The sequence below is a fragment of the Serpula lacrymans genome, assembly GCF_000218685.1.
Source record: "Serpula lacrymans var. lacrymans S7.9 unplaced genomic scaffold SERLAscaffold_3, whole genome shotgun sequence".
NCBI classification, from domain to species: domain Eukaryota; kingdom Fungi; phylum Basidiomycota; class Agaricomycetes; order Boletales; family Serpulaceae; genus Serpula; species Serpula lacrymans.
The window spans coordinates 1556149-1572207 of NW_006763292.1; the positions used below are offsets into that span (position 1 = coordinate 1556149).

At 41.2% G+C, this 16059-nt stretch overlaps 3 protein-coding genes across 3 annotated transcripts; 2 read left to right on the forward strand and 1 right to left on the reverse strand.

The window, feature by feature from the left end:
• Nucleotides 1–48: 48 nt before the first annotated feature.
• On the reverse strand, nt 49–2407 carry SERLADRAFT_405947 (uncharacterized protein; the record flags this gene model as incomplete). The annotated part of the gene is made up of 12 exons (XM_007314536.1): nt 49–191; nt 240–422; nt 478–540; nt 661–955; nt 1043–1177; nt 1226–1433; nt 1482–1558; nt 1615–1710; nt 1768–1879; nt 2084–2167; nt 2197–2312; nt 2399–2407. The coding sequence occupies 12 exons, from the start codon at nt 2405–2407 to the stop codon at nt 49–51; spliced, it is 1521 nt and encodes a 506-aa protein (XP_007314598.1).
• Nucleotides 2408–2984: 577 nt separating this feature from the next.
• SERLADRAFT_405948 (uncharacterized protein) lies at nt 2985–6955 on the forward strand (the record flags this gene model as incomplete). The annotated part of the gene is made up of 11 exons (XM_007314537.1): nt 2985–3105; nt 3167–3195; nt 3260–3276; nt 3370–3527; nt 3707–3756; nt 3848–3923; nt 4064–4594; nt 5267–5530; nt 5579–5647; nt 5930–6183; nt 6275–6955. 11 exons carry the CDS (start codon nt 2985–2987, stop codon nt 6953–6955), a joined length of 2250 nt encoding a protein of 749 aa, XP_007314599.1.
• A 227-nt stretch (nt 6956–7182) lies between these two features.
• SERLADRAFT_458766 (uncharacterized protein) lies at nt 7183–9679 on the forward strand (the record flags this gene model as incomplete). The annotated part of the gene is made up of 13 exons (XM_007314538.1): nt 7183–7333; nt 7392–7444; nt 7499–7574; nt 7629–7746; nt 7812–7886; nt 7940–8047; nt 8100–8130; nt 8179–8320; nt 8373–8465; nt 8519–8627; nt 8674–8814; nt 8865–9032; nt 9088–9679. The coding sequence occupies 13 exons, from the start codon at nt 7283–7285 to the stop codon at nt 9534–9536; spliced, it is 1614 nt and encodes a 537-aa protein (XP_007314600.1).
• Nucleotides 9680–16059: the final 6380 nt, after the last annotated feature.

Consider the following 16059-nt stretch of genomic DNA (forward strand, 5'->3'; position numbering starts at 1 on the left):
CATCATAATTATCCCTGCTTTCATCCTCACCTATGTGTGGCTTTTGAGTTAGGACCCTTGAAAATCTTTCTCATCGGAATTATCGTCAATGGCTTGTTTTTTTCTAGGAGGGTTTGGTGGTGTAACTGGGCCAACATCATTAAGATCCTGTTTTTCTTCATCCCTTAAACTAGCTGCTTTCTTTCTTGTTGCTCAGAGAGATGAGTGTATTCTTTATAAATCCAGAATACATGTCTTACCTATGCATTTGGCTTCCATTGCCTCTTTCTGAGCTGCCTGGGTAGATTTTACCCTGGCATTCATAGTCATGAGGTGCTGGTACTCCTCAGCACTTAAAGTAACCGCATTGCTTTGCCCCTTAGAGGCATTAGCTTTAGATTTACCCTTTGTATTTTTTTTGCCTGCCATTGAAGTTGACCAGCCTATGAGAAAGTAAACAGAGAATCAAGTATAACAGAGAAGTGAAAATTTACCCACAGAGTTTAGGGCAGGCATTCTGGTCAGAATACAAATAATTCCTGACAATACCTCTGAGGATTGCTGAAAAATGGTGTATTTATGCAAAGGTCCTCATGGCTTCATTTTCCTGCCAGCCATTTCTATCAGCAGCCTATGAAACAAGTTCATTATCAGTATGAAGTACTATTCATACACGTTTACCTTCATAATGAAGATTGAGATGAGTGATATTAGACGACCTAAAAATTGCAAAGTCCCCATGATTCAGCTCAATAATAAGGCCTGTCTCAACCATCACAAGAGCTGCCCCCCTGAATGTTCTAATGGGGAGAACCAGGCAAAACTCCTGGTCCTTGCTGTCACGGTGAGCCTTTGTCTGTACGTTGATATTGATGACCAGTGAGAGGAAGGGGGAGGCTGGGGAGTTGTGGTTTTCTGGTAAGATGGACACAATTTGCTCGAGCATCTGGCACTCTTCAGGCAGGTGGGTTTGCATCTAATACATCAATGAGATGCCTATGAGAAAATATTGAGAACCACTTATAATACCATGTATCCAGTTGAACAGCCATTCAAAGATGACCTTGACGGATTGAAATATTTTCTGGTTGTCTTTGATGTCCTTGGAGATGTATGGGATCATCTGGCTGTGGTTGGTATGTACACAGCCAACTCTGTCAAGCATAGAAGGAGATATATCAGACGGAGCTTCATGACCCTATGGAGCGTCAGCAATAGGGAACATATTATAAATAAACAACTCCACCTTGGTACAGTGGCGGTTGTACCATGACAAGTGAAGTGCTTGAAAGGTAGAGTCAGCATCGACACAGGTGTTCTTCTCTGTCAATAGATCCGGGGTCCCAAACACTGCTAGTAGGTTGTCTGTAAGAGAATTTTGTATTTTTGCTGGAAGATTCGTGCAGATGAATGCCATTAGTGTCTCATCAGAGTTACAAATATCCACCAGGGAGCTTCAGACAAGTGTGAAATCAGCTATTGGAAATTTGTGAAAGACATACCTGGGAATAGCATCCATGGGGATACAAATGTAGGTATCATCAGATATCTTCATTCCTTCTTTGTAGTGCTTGCGGAGCTGACAACAAATAAGCTATTATATGTATTATATCATACTAAAGATGAATTACATACCTGTGATTGCAAATCATGTACGTCATTAACTCTGTTGCCCTTCTCAGCACGCTCTTGTTCACACTCCATCCAGATATTGTTGGCTTGATGATCATGCTATGCTTGAAAATGCTTATTTTGAGGCAGTAATCGGTCATAGGCGGTGCGTATGACTATCTTCTCCTTTTCTGCGCCTTTTTGCTGAACAGTTGGATGTCCATCTTCACCATCATCTTCTGAAGATTCCAGATAGTCTTGTGAATCTGATAGAGGAGGGCTGTAAGGTCTAGGGAGGAAAAATGCCATTGGCGCAAGGAGCTCATAGCCAAGCTAATGGAGCGGGATAGGCGGGTTAAGGCTGGCGTCAACGGTAGTATCTTAACATGACACCCAATGTTGAGCATTTTGGTGTAGTGTAAAATTGCTGCATGGTTCCTGACTGAAATATTAGCCAAACAATATTCTTTGCCATAGGATAGGTCAAACTCACCGGGGATGGGAGATTGTAGAAGGTTGGCCAAATCCCATGGCAGGGTGCCCTCCATTCCGGAGATGGACACCCTGAGACCAAGTCCTGCCACCAGAATCAGTATATAGACTGACCCGCCTCCGGCGATTGCAGCAAATTTACTGCCAATCAAATGCCAGTCTTGAAAAGTTTGTTTGCTGGGCTTTGTGGGGAGATGTGAGACTTCTGTATTGTAAATACCGTTGAGAGACTGTTAGGTACGGAGTTTAATGCTAGAGAAAGTGTAGTGTACTAGATTAAATTCATCAGATGCTAACGGATATCAAAATGACTCACCTCTGACATTTTGTCATCAGCTGCATGTAGTTTATCATTAACAGGAAGTTGAGGCAAATGTCCTTCCCATTAATACCCCTACCCCTCTGCACTACGGAACCCAAGCTCTCATCCAGATACTCACTCCCCTACATTGCTGACTTTACACTATCAATCCAAACACTGGGGTTATGGATGTCCGAGTCCCAGTGCGCAGACGCCAAAGTTGTGATGATAGCATTGACATTCTCGCCAGAGTTGAGCCAAGGATTGGCTCGTCTTCTCCAAACACCACCACAATCTCTCCTCAACAATGCAAACGAGACACCCCCCTCAGACACGGCTGTTTGGACTTGGCCGGTTCATTAGATCCCCCACTATTTTTGCAAAGGTAACATTGCTTTTTTTTGTAGGCTATGGCGTGTTGCTGATGGCGATGACACTGTTGATACTGCTGGTGCTGTGACACTTGGACATCTCTCATCCAAATGGTGTTGACTACTAGTCCTCTTTGGCACAACTTACTGAGAAGGTGGTGATCCCATATCTCCCTGAGGCAGTGAGAAGCTGGACATGGATCGTTGTGAAGGAGTGGCAATGAGAGGCGATGGCAGCAAGGATGTGCAAGCATAAGGCAGGGAGACATCAATGGGCGCATTTATGGAAGCAGGAAGAGCAGGGTTCTAATTCGCTGATGGAGACTGCCAGGGCAGGAGGCCATCCCACAGGTGTGTTGCATTCAAGTTCTCTATGCCACCAGGATAGGTCATATTTTGACTTGCCACCCAGGTGGAAAGCTCCTGTTGAGGGATAGGAATGTGAGCTTGCTCACCTTGACCCATAGAGGATGCTGAAGATGTTGAAGTCATTGAAGATCCATAGGCAACCAGTGCAGACAGGTTTGAGCGGAAATTGATGAGGTTTGGTGGTAAGTTTTGGCTGTTGTTGAGCAAATGAAGCAGTAGCTCCAAGTTGTGAGTATGCATATCAAGAACACGGAGCAATACCTTGGTGTTGGATATGGATAATCTCATTTCTGGGACATACCGCCAAAACCCCGCTATGGATGCCAATTGTCCTGCCAACATCCAAATATGGGATGAGCTCAAGCACCTGCACACTTCCCTGTTACAGCTGCAATTTGTGACAGGTAAGTCCTGAAAAAGTAATATCTGATTTTTTGAGTTATTTCAAGTGCAATACGGAACTCCCTCTGCAGATGGCAAAGGAAAATAAAGAAGGGATGGCAAATTACCAGGTGCATCTTTCCTTCACCTTGCTGCTGGATATACTATTCTCATTTGTCTTTCTGAAACAGCTTCATGCCAGAGATGTCTACTATGTCCACATCTATCACTGCCATATCTCCTAACACTTTGGTAAGTCCTTTGTTGATCACATTGCACCTGGATAGGCTTATAAACCCACTCTGATAGCTGCCGCTGCACCACGCCTTTCACCCATCCAAAGGTATTTTTGCCGTATCTTACTTTGCTGCTCCACACCAACTACCTGGCCTTTGTCTCCTCACTGTCTAGTTCAGCAGGTTTGTTATGAAGGGCCCAAAACAATATTTCCATAGGTTTATGGACCCTCTTTTGAAGAAGGAGGCTGCACCCCTGAAAGCCTACTGTGCACTGGAGGATTTTCTTTTGGTAATTTTCCCTTTATCTCACATTTTTACAGGTCAATATGGGACAGAAGCCATGCTACACAACATGCTGGCTTTTCCGTGTAGCGAAGGTTATTACAGCTCCAAGGATTCTTCCTGGACAACAACAAGTGGTTGTCCGGACTTTACCAAACTGTGGAGTCCAGGAGCCAAGGAGGAGTGTGCTACATTTCTCAACAACATTGTTTTGAAGGTTGACTCTGCGTTACCAAGTGGTACAGCTGCTGCCTTGCAATGGTGGACTGCCACCAACTCAGTACATTCAGTAGAGGGTGGTGGCGGCAGATGGCGACCCAACTTGGTCTTGATAAGCGCTAGCTCTGATAACCCCACCAACCCCAAAGCCCTTTTGCCAGCAAATTGGAGGAGTGTCCATGCATTAGCTGAACTCACGGACAGGGAGAAGAACTCGGTCCCCCTCCATGAGCAGCTTTTTCAGCTAATGGGGTGGGCTTCATTCCTCAGAGCTGCAAAAGATTGCCTGCTCCATATCTTGGGCTTTGCTTTACGTGGAGCATCATTTACTCTTCTATGCATAGATCAAGGTGGTTCTATCATAACATTTGAACTTGATCTCCACCAACAGCCACTTTTATTCTTACATGTCATTTTGGGCTTTACTCACAGCACGGATGTAACAGCCAAGAGTTTGTTACTCTGGCGCACAACTCAGACAAAGCTATAAAGGTAGTGAGGGGGAGTGGTTACCCTTAGAATAGGACCAAGTTAGTTGTGGGTAAACAACAGGAGGATTCGCTGAGGAGTCGCCTGGATCTATTGGTTATTTATACTACTATAGGTTGTTTGTACATGTGTACTATACAGTTGATGGGGGCAGTGGCTGATGATGTCATAGGGCACAGCCCATGTGACCAGCTCCACTATGTGAGATACTTTGTAGCTAAAAATAAAGAAAGGCAGTGCAGCGCGAGAAGGTGGAGTTTGAACGAAATGGAAAGTGCCACATGGCACAGTGTGTGAAAACTGCAGATGAAATTTAAAGGTCCAAAAATTGTGTATCGTAACAACAGATGTTTGTATGGGGTATGATGCAACAGCTAGCACAACCCACGTCAAGACATCAGTGCTTGGTGAGCTCAAAATATAGTGCACCTTGTTCATCTCAGACAGCATTCATGGACATGGCACACTAGTCCATTGAGCTCAAGTCCCTGTTTTTGCTGATTTCACTTCCCCTCAAATTTCCCGCTTTAAAGGCATCAATATCATTGTCAAAGACATCTGGCATGATGTTTGCCGACTACTCACGGAGGGTACAATTGTGCACTTACTTGAGGCCAAAGGCGTTAAAGGCATACCTAGGTTTATTAGTGAGGAGAAGGTCCAAGCTTCAAGGCAGTGGAGTGAGGGAATAGATGGTCAGCCGCCCCCGCAGCACAATTGTACATGCAACATCTGCAATTCTCTCAATACCATTGAGATCAAAGTCAAGGAGAGGAACGCAGCTCTGGCGGATCCCTGTCAGCCATATCAGCTTTAAGCACACGTCTGTTCTACCACTACTCCAGCTGGTGCTCTTATCATGGACTTCAACTGTTTGGAGGAGCTTCCAGTCATTACAATTGATCATATCACAAGTCAGTCAACTAACTAAACATTATACCTGCCCTGCCAATAACACTATTTATCCTCTGCAAGCTATTCCTTTCCAGTCAGGATCTTGTACTGTGATGGTTTTACAAGTAATTCACTCATTGTTGACCAAGCAGACTTGGACTGGCCTCCCTTGCAGGTCAAACCAGGCCATAAGCCTCCTCATAAGGGCATTCATTGAGGACTGCTTGGAGACTGGGGTTTTGCTGTCATCATCCCAGTGGTAGAAGATGGGAAATCTCAGTGAGATGAAGAACCTGTCAAAGAATCAGAGGACATATTTGATGAGGCGTCTTCCGAAGCTTCTGAAGAGTCGAATCCTACATACCACGACTGCCAAGCCAAGATATTGGACGCCATGTTGAAAAAGGTGGTGCAGCAACAAGACATAATTCAACAGGCCCAGACCTCCTTTTCCAGCACCTCAATACGCAGCCATAATGTTCTAGGATGGGAAATAGAGGTTGCATTAGGTACTGCTCATGAGACCTTTGAGGGCTTGGCAGGCCAGGGGTGGGCAGTGGATAATGGAAACCACATACTTGAACGCATGATAAGCTGACGCTTCTTGAAGCTATCATCTGCAATGACTGATTCTGTTTTTTGCTCAGGGTACAGAGCCATTCATGGCTGTAGAAATACAGAACACTCAACCTGGAGAGCCCATCCAGCATGCAGCTCACCATGATCTCGAGTCATTCTATTATATTATTCTAGCTATATGTGCGTTACTGGAGCAGCCCTACCAATTTAAGGTAGCAACATTCATGGAGCAAGAGGTCATCAGGAAATGGCTCAACCCTGAATTGGACAACAAGTTTACTCGTGTTGATGTGGACCATCATAAATTTACAATGTTTAGCAAGGCCGATAACCTCCGTAGTTTTCTCAACGGACATATTTCACACTATTTTGTGTTTATCGTCCTCTACCTTGAACGACTGTGCAGCACAATTTTTGGTTCAGCAATATTTGTTCCTGAAAGATTTGTCAAACTTGGCCCTGCCCCCTTCTTTGTGTTGACTCCTACCACCCATACCTCAGTTTTGCAAATCCTCCTTGACACATTATGTGCTATACAAGGTAGCAAGAAGATGTGGAGAAAATTGAGACAGCCATTTGCAAGGCCAAAAGGGTTTGTACCTCACTTGGATCTCTGGTGCTCGAGTGATGATAAATTCAAGTTCCTTGCTCCCCCACTTGTGATGTCGCATGCTGCAGGGGCCACCTGCAAGCTTAGTTACATGTCCAATGTGTACAGTTACTCGCAGAAGACTGAGCGCTATATATAATGTGCTACTACTTCGAGCCCTTGTGACTTTTAGTTTTGCATGCCTATTAAAGGTGCCAGGGGTGCCCGGAGGGCGATGCTATTTATTTTTTAATGTCTTAAAATCAGTATTAAGTAAGCACTGCTAAGAGACAACTATCTGGATCCGAGATTACCGCTATGAGAAATTCGGCATCATCAGCGCCGATTCCTTTGAGCCCAGCGCCCGACCGCGCTCGGAAGTTCTTCATTTCTTCGGTGATTCAAGTTTCTGCTTATAAGTAGGAGACTTACAATCGGCCAAAAACCTCTGATTCGAACTAGTATCAAAGCCAGAGTATTTGTAGACATGTCGGAAAAAATGGTTCCTCTAGATGGAGAAACACAAAAGAAACGAGTGGTGTGTACCTTTTTTTATTTTTCAGAAATTTTCCCAGTCAATCGACGCTGGTCTCCAGTGCTACTTCTTTGATTCAGACATAGGTGGATTTCATTATGGTCCTGGACACCCGTAGGTGTACCACCCTACTTCGATTAATCATACCTTTACGCTGAGCCTGTATAGAATGAAACCGACAAGAATACGAATGTGCCACTCACTCGTTATGAACTATGGCCTTTATAAAAAGATGGAAATTTTTGTTAGTATACTATCCTTGTGAGTGAATGGCCTAACATCATATTATTTATCGTAGAGAGCGAAGCCTGCTACAAAGCGGGAAATGACACAGTTCCACTCGGATGAATATGTTGAATTCCTCAGTCGCATCACCCCCAGCAATATGAATTCTTATATCAAAGAACAGCACAAGTGTCAGTGCTCCCTCGCTGGGGAATGTCCTACCATTCTCTGATCCCGCGCTCAACATCTTCCTCAGATAATGTCGGTGACGACTGTCCTGTATTCGATGGATTATTTGACTACTGTTCTATATCCGCTGGTGGTTCTATGGGTGAGGATCATTGCTTTATTCTAAGTTTTTATTCTCATGTAAGGTCGATCAAGAGGGTGCAGCTCGCCTTAGTCGGGATAAGTGTGATATCGCTGTCAATTGGGCGGGTGGTCTTCACCATGCTAAGAAAAGCGAAGCAAGTGGTTTCTGCTATGTTAATGGTTAAACTGGCCTTTCTCATATCATCCATTTTCGCTGACGCTCCAATTGCAGATATCGTATTGGGCATCCTTGAGCTCCTACGGTGAGCACTTTAATGACCTGGTTCCTGCTGATTCCATTGTATCTCCAGATACCATACTAGAGTACTTTATGTTGATATCGACGTTCACCATGGGGATGGCGTAGAAGAAGCATTCTATGCTACTGATCGTGTAATGACTGTGAGTTTTCACAAATATGGAGAATATTTCCCAGGTACTGGGGAACTACGGGTATGTCTATTTGGTTATGTTGAACAATATTTTTCCACTACAATCCACGCAGGATATTGGCATTGGCAAAGGGAAACATTATGCGCTCAACTTTCCCTTTCGGGATGGTGTTTCCGATGAAAATTATAAAAATGTTTTCGAGCCAGTAAGCTCTGAAAGAAACCCCATCAACCATACTCTCCCTAACTATATGGCTAGATTATTGGTCAAGTAGTAGACTCGTATAGACCATCCGTTATTGTTTTGCAAAGTGGCACAGATTCGCTATCAGGAGACAAACTCGGTTGTCTAAATCTATCAATGCGAGGTAGGCTTCTTCGGCTGTACAATAATATTCGATTTAATTGTACTAGGCCATGCCAATTGTGTGAAGTTTATCAAGTCGTTCAACAAGCCACTATTGTTGCTAGGAGGTGGAGGTTACACGATGCGGAATGTCAGTCGGGCATGGGCTTATGAAACAGGTCTGGTCACTGGTGTCGAACTTGATCCTAGTATGCCCATTCCTCTTTCCGTATTGATAAGCTCTAAACCTGGACCGTAGGGATACCTATCAACGAATATTACGAATATTTTGGCCCAGACTATGAACTAGATGTTAAAGCATCGAACACAGAGGATCTGAATACACCAGAATATCTGGAACGGGTCAAAAACATCATTATGGATAACTTGAGGCATCTGAGAGGACCCCCAAGTGTTCAATTGACAGGTCAGTCCCGCCCCAACTGAATAACACTGACTGTCCAGTCCTAACTCTGTTGCAGATATTCCGAGGATACCTGTGGATGACTTTATGGATGATATCGATAGAGATGAAGATCTTACATCGCAGGATATTGATATTCGGCGATCGTTGCGGCTACTAGATTCTCGAAGACAGGATGACGGAGAGTTGTCCGACTCCGACGACGAAGGAGAAGGTGGACGAAGGAATCATATTCGACATGATGAGCGTGATAGCCCAAGTAGCAGAAGCAGGTCTAGCTGTCGGGAGAACATGGGTGGTCGGAAGTTTGGTATTGGTGTCGGTATAATGACTTCTGGTCAAGCCGGCTCTACTCATGGCGCAGGACCCAGTGGGTATACAACTGCCATCCCTGTGATGGCCGGATATACCAATGAGGACCTGATGGACATCGATGATGACTTGGACAACGAGGAGAGCCATGCAGTCACTGGTGGTACTGTTCATTTCTGTGGGTCAGAGAAATGACTCAAGACGTGAAGATTTGTTTTCAAAGTATGAAGTTTATGCATATTATGGTATCTTTAAAGTGAGAGGTTCATATATATACCATTTCTTATCTCTCAGTCCTTGATAATTACATGGAAGCAACTTTGAGTGCATTTGAGTGCAGATAGTACACAATTTCCTGGTCCCGCAGTGACCAGCACAGGGGGAAAATACTAATTTTTCCTCAGATAAAATTGTAATAAAGGTATGTGCAAAGACAAAATAGATACACACATTTTCTCAAGGTAAAATCGTAATAAAATATAAAATTATTGCTTGAATTTACTACTTTTATCTCATGATACAACCATGAGGAATATTTGACCTCAATTATCCTCATTCTCACAAGAAAATATTATGCATAGAATCAGATCAATCTGATTGTTCCCAAATTTTAGTTAGACTTATTTTGCTGAGAAAGTAGTGACAAAAAGGCAAGAAATTTCAGGCTTTATCTCTTTGTAACAATGTAGATCTTTTTCTCTTTTCTTCATAATTTTTCTCCATAATAAATTTTGAATTTTCAGTCAAAAAAAAAACAGTTCAAATCTCAATATAAAATAAAATGTAAGGAGATAAAACATGTCATATGCAGACTTCTTTGTTTGATGATGTTACACTCAGATTAATTTTAATTTTACCTTGCAAAAAAACTTTGAATTTTATCAGCTTGAGGATCCAGTAAACATTGCTACTACATTTCAAAAGCAATTGTATTTTTTCTGCTTTTTAAATACATATTATCTAAAATATTTTCTCAGTATTATGGCCTTCTCTTTTGTGTAAATATGGAGGTTATATATATAATGTTTCTTTTATTTTTAAAGATTTTTCACATATGAAAAAATGATACTATGAATAGCTTTTTTTTCCAGAAAAAATTCTGGAAAAATATGATTGCAACACTTGTCACTACTCTCAACTCATGATCGACTGTTGATTCCGGGCAATCATCAGTAGCATAGTTGAGTCAACAACCAACAATCAACATCAACAGGCAACAGTGTTACAATATGTTTACAGTTTTAATTGCATTTTTTCTACCATTATAATTTTCATTGTATATCTGATGTTCTTCACAATGTATATTACATTTTCTCAAAATGTATTTATCATATAATATTGCTGTGCAGGTAAGTAGACATTTAAGGTTGTATGAATGGTCTCAGATGCCCCTGACAGTAGTCTTTAAGTGGGCTGAGGTACCCTGAAGCTCCAGAACAGTCTCCAAGCAAGCTGAGGTGCTCTGAAGATCCACCAAGCACTTTTGTTTGGGTGTTGATGATTTCAGATGCAGATACTTTGATTTATTCTTTGAGCAACTTAAAGCATTGTGAAGCTGCATGAAGCACCTCTGATCTTATCTGTGTTATTCATTTGCAGAAAAAAACTTGTTTTGGTTTGACTGTACTGTGCAGTCACTGTAATATATAGTCTAAATCCCATCTGGTGTCCTGTAGTTTGACATATAGAGGAATACACAGGAGAATCCTATATCATGGAAGATGTGAGCCAGGCTAAGTTTCACAAAGAACTCAAAACCAATAGTGGTCTGTAAGCAAGCTGAGGTACTCTGAGGCTCTATAAGGTGCTTTTATAATGCAAATACTTTGAGAAAAAGAATTATGTATTTATCATATAATATTACTGTGCAAGTTAGTAGGCATTTAAGTTTGAAGTTGCAGATGCCCCCAACTGAGATAAAAGCCAGCAACAGAAAAGCCTACCTTGTAGATGCAGTGTCTGGCATGGTATTCATCATTAATAATATCTCCCAACCCAGCTCTGCGCCCATTGATATTGGTTCTAGGAACACTAGCAATGCTGGTACCCCTAACACTGCTTTACTTGCCCTATCCATGGTGAGTCTCTCAACTACTGACCTAGCTGAGTACAATGGCTTGCAGTGTCTGAACCTCTTGTTGCCAGTATCAACTGGGACACTCCTGATGTTGCATTGGCAGTTGTGCCTACTGATATTCTAGCTAACAATGTCCTTGATGCTGCCTTTGCTCCCATTTTTCTGGATACTGGTGCCTCTGTGCACATTTCCAACTGTTGTCTGATTTTTGCTCTCTCTATCCCATCAACCCTTGCTCTGTTTCTGGAGCTAGTGGCTCTTCACACTTCCACTCATAGTGATTGTGTTGAATACTTACACCCTGATGACAAGGCTTGCACTATGTGTCATACCTGCAATGCTCCACCACTCTGGGATGAATTTGTCTGTACCGCAAACTACCTCTCCGTCTGTATACTTTCTCACACATCCCCCCCATACTCTGTATGAAAATTGGTTTGAGAAATGCCCTGACATTTGACACTTGTATGAAATCAGATCTTGTGCTTTTGTGCTCATCTAAGACCACCATAATCCTAAGATCCCTAAATGCTTGTATGAATGTATACTGATTGGATATGACCCAGACTCTAAGGCTTACCACTACCACCATTGTGCCAGTGCCACACATTGCATCATTTGTTCCTTCCATGTTCAATGTTGCAGAAGCAGTATAAAGCATTTTGTTTTCATACCCCAGTAGCCGAGCAAATAGGCAATAGGCAATGGCTTTTTTTTTATAGAAATTCAGAGAGCTTCACTATGCCCCAGCTTGAACAGAGATAAACACAAGGACACTTTACACATCTTGAAACTCCCTCAGCTTGCTTGAATATGAGGGTAAATATACTTCACAAATCTTTACACTTCCTTAGCTTGGTTGAGGATTAAATTGGGGATGTTTCTTATGGCTTTGTGGTGCTTTACAATCCCCAAAGGAGAAAAAATAACATAATACTTTTACTCAAAGTATTTGCATTATAAAAGCACCTTATAGAGCCTCAGAGTACCTCAGCTTGCTTACAGACCACTATTGGTTTTGAGTTCTTTGTGAAACTTAGCCTGGCTCACATCTTCCATGATATAGGATTCTCCTGTGTATTCCTCTATATGTCAAACTACAGGACACCAGATGGGATTTAGACTATATATTACAGTGACTGCACAGTACAGTCAAACCAAAACAAGTTTTTTTCTGCAAATGAATAACACAGATAAGATCAGAGGTGCTTCATGCAGCTTCACAATGCTTTAAGTTGCTCAAAGAATAAATCAAAGTATCTGCATCTGAAATCATCAACACCCAAACAAAAGTGCTTGGTGGATCTTCAGAGCACCTCAGCTTGCTTGGAGACTGTTCTGGAGCTTCAGGGTACCTCAGCCCACTTAAAGACTACTGTCAGGGGCATCTGAGACCATTCATACAACCTTAAATGTCTACTTACCTGCACAGCAATATTATATGATAAATACATTTTGAGAAAATGTAATATACATTGTGAAGAACATCAGATATACAATGAAAATTATAATGGTAGAAAAAATGCAATTAAAACTGTAAACATATTGTAACACTGTTGCCTGTTGATGTTGATTGTTGGTTGTTGACTCAACTATGCTACTGATGATTGCCCGGAATCAACAGTCGATCATGAGTTGAGAGTAGTGACAAGTGTTGCAATCATATTTTTCCAGAATTTTTTCTGGAAAAAAAAGCTATTCATAGTATCATTTTTTCATATGTGAAAAATCTTTAAAAATAAAAGAAACATTATATATATAACCTCCATATTTACACAAAAGAGAAGGCCATAATACTGAGAAAATATTTTAGATAATATGTATTTAAAAAGCAGAAAAAATACAATTGCTTTTGAAATGTAGTAGCAATGTTTACTGGATCCTCAAGCTGATAAAATTCAAAGTTTTTTTGCAAGGTAAAATTAAAATTAATCTGAGTGTAACATCATCAAACAAAGAAGTCTGCATATGACATGTTTTATCTCCTTACATTTTATTTTATATTGAGATTTGAACTGTTTTTTTTTTGACTGAAAATTCAAAATTTATTATGGAGAAAAATTATGAAGAAAAGAGAAAAAGATCTACATTGTTACAAAGAGATAAAGCCTGAAATTTCTTGCCTTTTTGTCACTACTTTCTCAGCAAAATAAGTCTAACTAAAATTTGGGAACAATCAGATTGATCTGATTCTATGCATAATATTTTCTTGTGAGAATGAGGATAATTGAGGTCAAATATTCCTCATGGTTGTATCATGAGATAAAAGTAGTAAATTCAAGCAATAATTTTATATTTTTTACAATTTTACCTTGAGAAAATGTGTGTATCTATTTTGTCTTTGCACATACCTTTATTACAATTTTATCTGAGGAAAAATTAGTATTTTCCCCCTGTGCAGGTTTGATCCATTGCATTCCTTTGTTTAGGACCGACTTCTTTGTACTTGTTTGTTTTTTCTTTGGGCGGCTTGGTCTTGCCTGATTTTTGGTACGCTTCTACATATACTGCTACATGTTGATTTCTCTACTTCACCTGAGAATCACCTCATCCTTGGTTGTGTCTGAGTACTAGTTGTAATCAGGTTGCATTGTTGACATATTGTTTGCAAATCTGAACAAGAAGATGTTGAAGGGGGGATTACAACAGTTTGTTTGAAACAGTGGTAATCTTAAAATATCTTTTTATTGGTGTTTAACAGTGAAGAATATCCTGCACTTTCTTTGTGTCCAATTGGATGGATGCTACCTACATGAACATTTTTGCGGTGTCATCACTGCACACATTCCACAAAGAGCAGTCATGCCTGTTGAAGTCCTAGGAGTACACAAAAGCAGTCACCAGATTCATCCTGCAGACAAAAACTGAGATTATCAAAAGACTCTAAATGAGGAACAGTCTCAAAAAGAGCAGCACAACAACTCCGTAGAGAAACCTAATACTCCTGAGGTTCCCAGAGAGACATCCAACACAGAGGAGACATTCTTTGCTAGAATAGCAAGCACTGGTCCATACAATACAGACCTTCCAAGGACCCTAAAAAAGCCTTATCACGCCCAGATGGAGAATTATGGAAGTCTGCCTTGGAGGAGGAACTCCTAAATCTCAATACCAATGCAATATATGACACTGTTCAACTTCCAAAGGGAGTAAAACCTATCACATCAAAACAGAAACATTGAGAGATACAAACTCTGGATTGTTGCACGAGGCTTTACTCAAAGGGAGGGGATTGACTACCAGGAGGTTCCTGCTCTGTTGCAAACTTAGAGTCAATCTGAATTATTCTAGCCCTGGCAGCAAAGTATGACCTAGTATTTCATCAAATTGATGTATCTACAGCTTATCTCAATGGAGAACTTGAAGAAAAACTATACATGCTTCCTCCACGGGGCGTTCCTATCCAACCTGGATATTGCTAGAAGTTGAAGAATTCTATTTATGGATTAAAACAAACTGGTTGTACATGGAACAAAACCTTTGATTGCAAGCTCCGGGAGCTTGGTTTCACAAGACCAAATACAGAAAATGCCTCTATTTGTTCTAGAATAACAAACAAATATACTTTGTTATTGTCTGTGTAGATAACCTCCTCCTAGGAGCTTCATCCCGGAAATTCATGGATATCACAAAAGCCAAACTTGAATATATATTCAAAATGCGGGACTTTGGAGAAGCAAAATACATCCTTGAAATAGAAATCTGATGTGATTGTTCAAACAAAACAATCTCCCTTTTGCAACACCAATACATTGTCACAATCTTGGTGCGTACCGGAATAAAGAACTGCAACCAGTATAGACACCAATGGCCCATGGATCAAAACTTCTTGCAAATGCTCCAAGGGAAGATATTGTGCAACATGAATTGCCTATTGAAGGGTGTCAAGTGCCATATCTCTCAATTGTGGGCTCCCTTATGTATGCCATGCTCAGAACCCACCCACACATTGCCTATGTTGTTGGAATACTAAGCAGGCATAGCTCAGCTCCAAGGAGCCATCACTGGGAAGCTGCAAAATGTATCCTCCGATATCTGAAAGCAACCAGAGACATGGAACTACATTATGATGGCACTGATTTCTCCATGGACATGGATTTCTATGGGTATTTGGATGTAGATTGGTCTGGAGACCCAGACACGTCCCAATCAATATCAGGTTTTGTTTTTATCACCATCCAAGGAGCAATCTCCTGGACAAGCAAATAACAAAGCATGGTAGCTTTATCCTCCACGGAGTCAGAGTACATTGGACTGAGCAATGCTGCATAACAACTTGCATGGCTTTGGATATTTTTTGAAGAAATTTCAAGTGCTCAAAATGCTCCTACAATATTGTACTGCAACAATCAAGCAGCTATCATCCTTACATAAGATCTGCAATTCTGTGCTTGCACAAAACATATTCAACAAAAATATCATTCCATCCAAGATGACTTAGTATCAAAGGGAGAGGCAGTAATATCAGGAAAACATGATGTGGCTATAAATGCAATAAAGTGCAAAAAATATCACTCAGATCTGTTCAGATCTGTAAGTGCAAATCTTACAAAGTACCTTGCTATAGTGCGCCATAGTATGCACTATAATGCACTATAGTGCACCAGATGCAAAAATGTGCAGGCTTATAGCACACAGAAA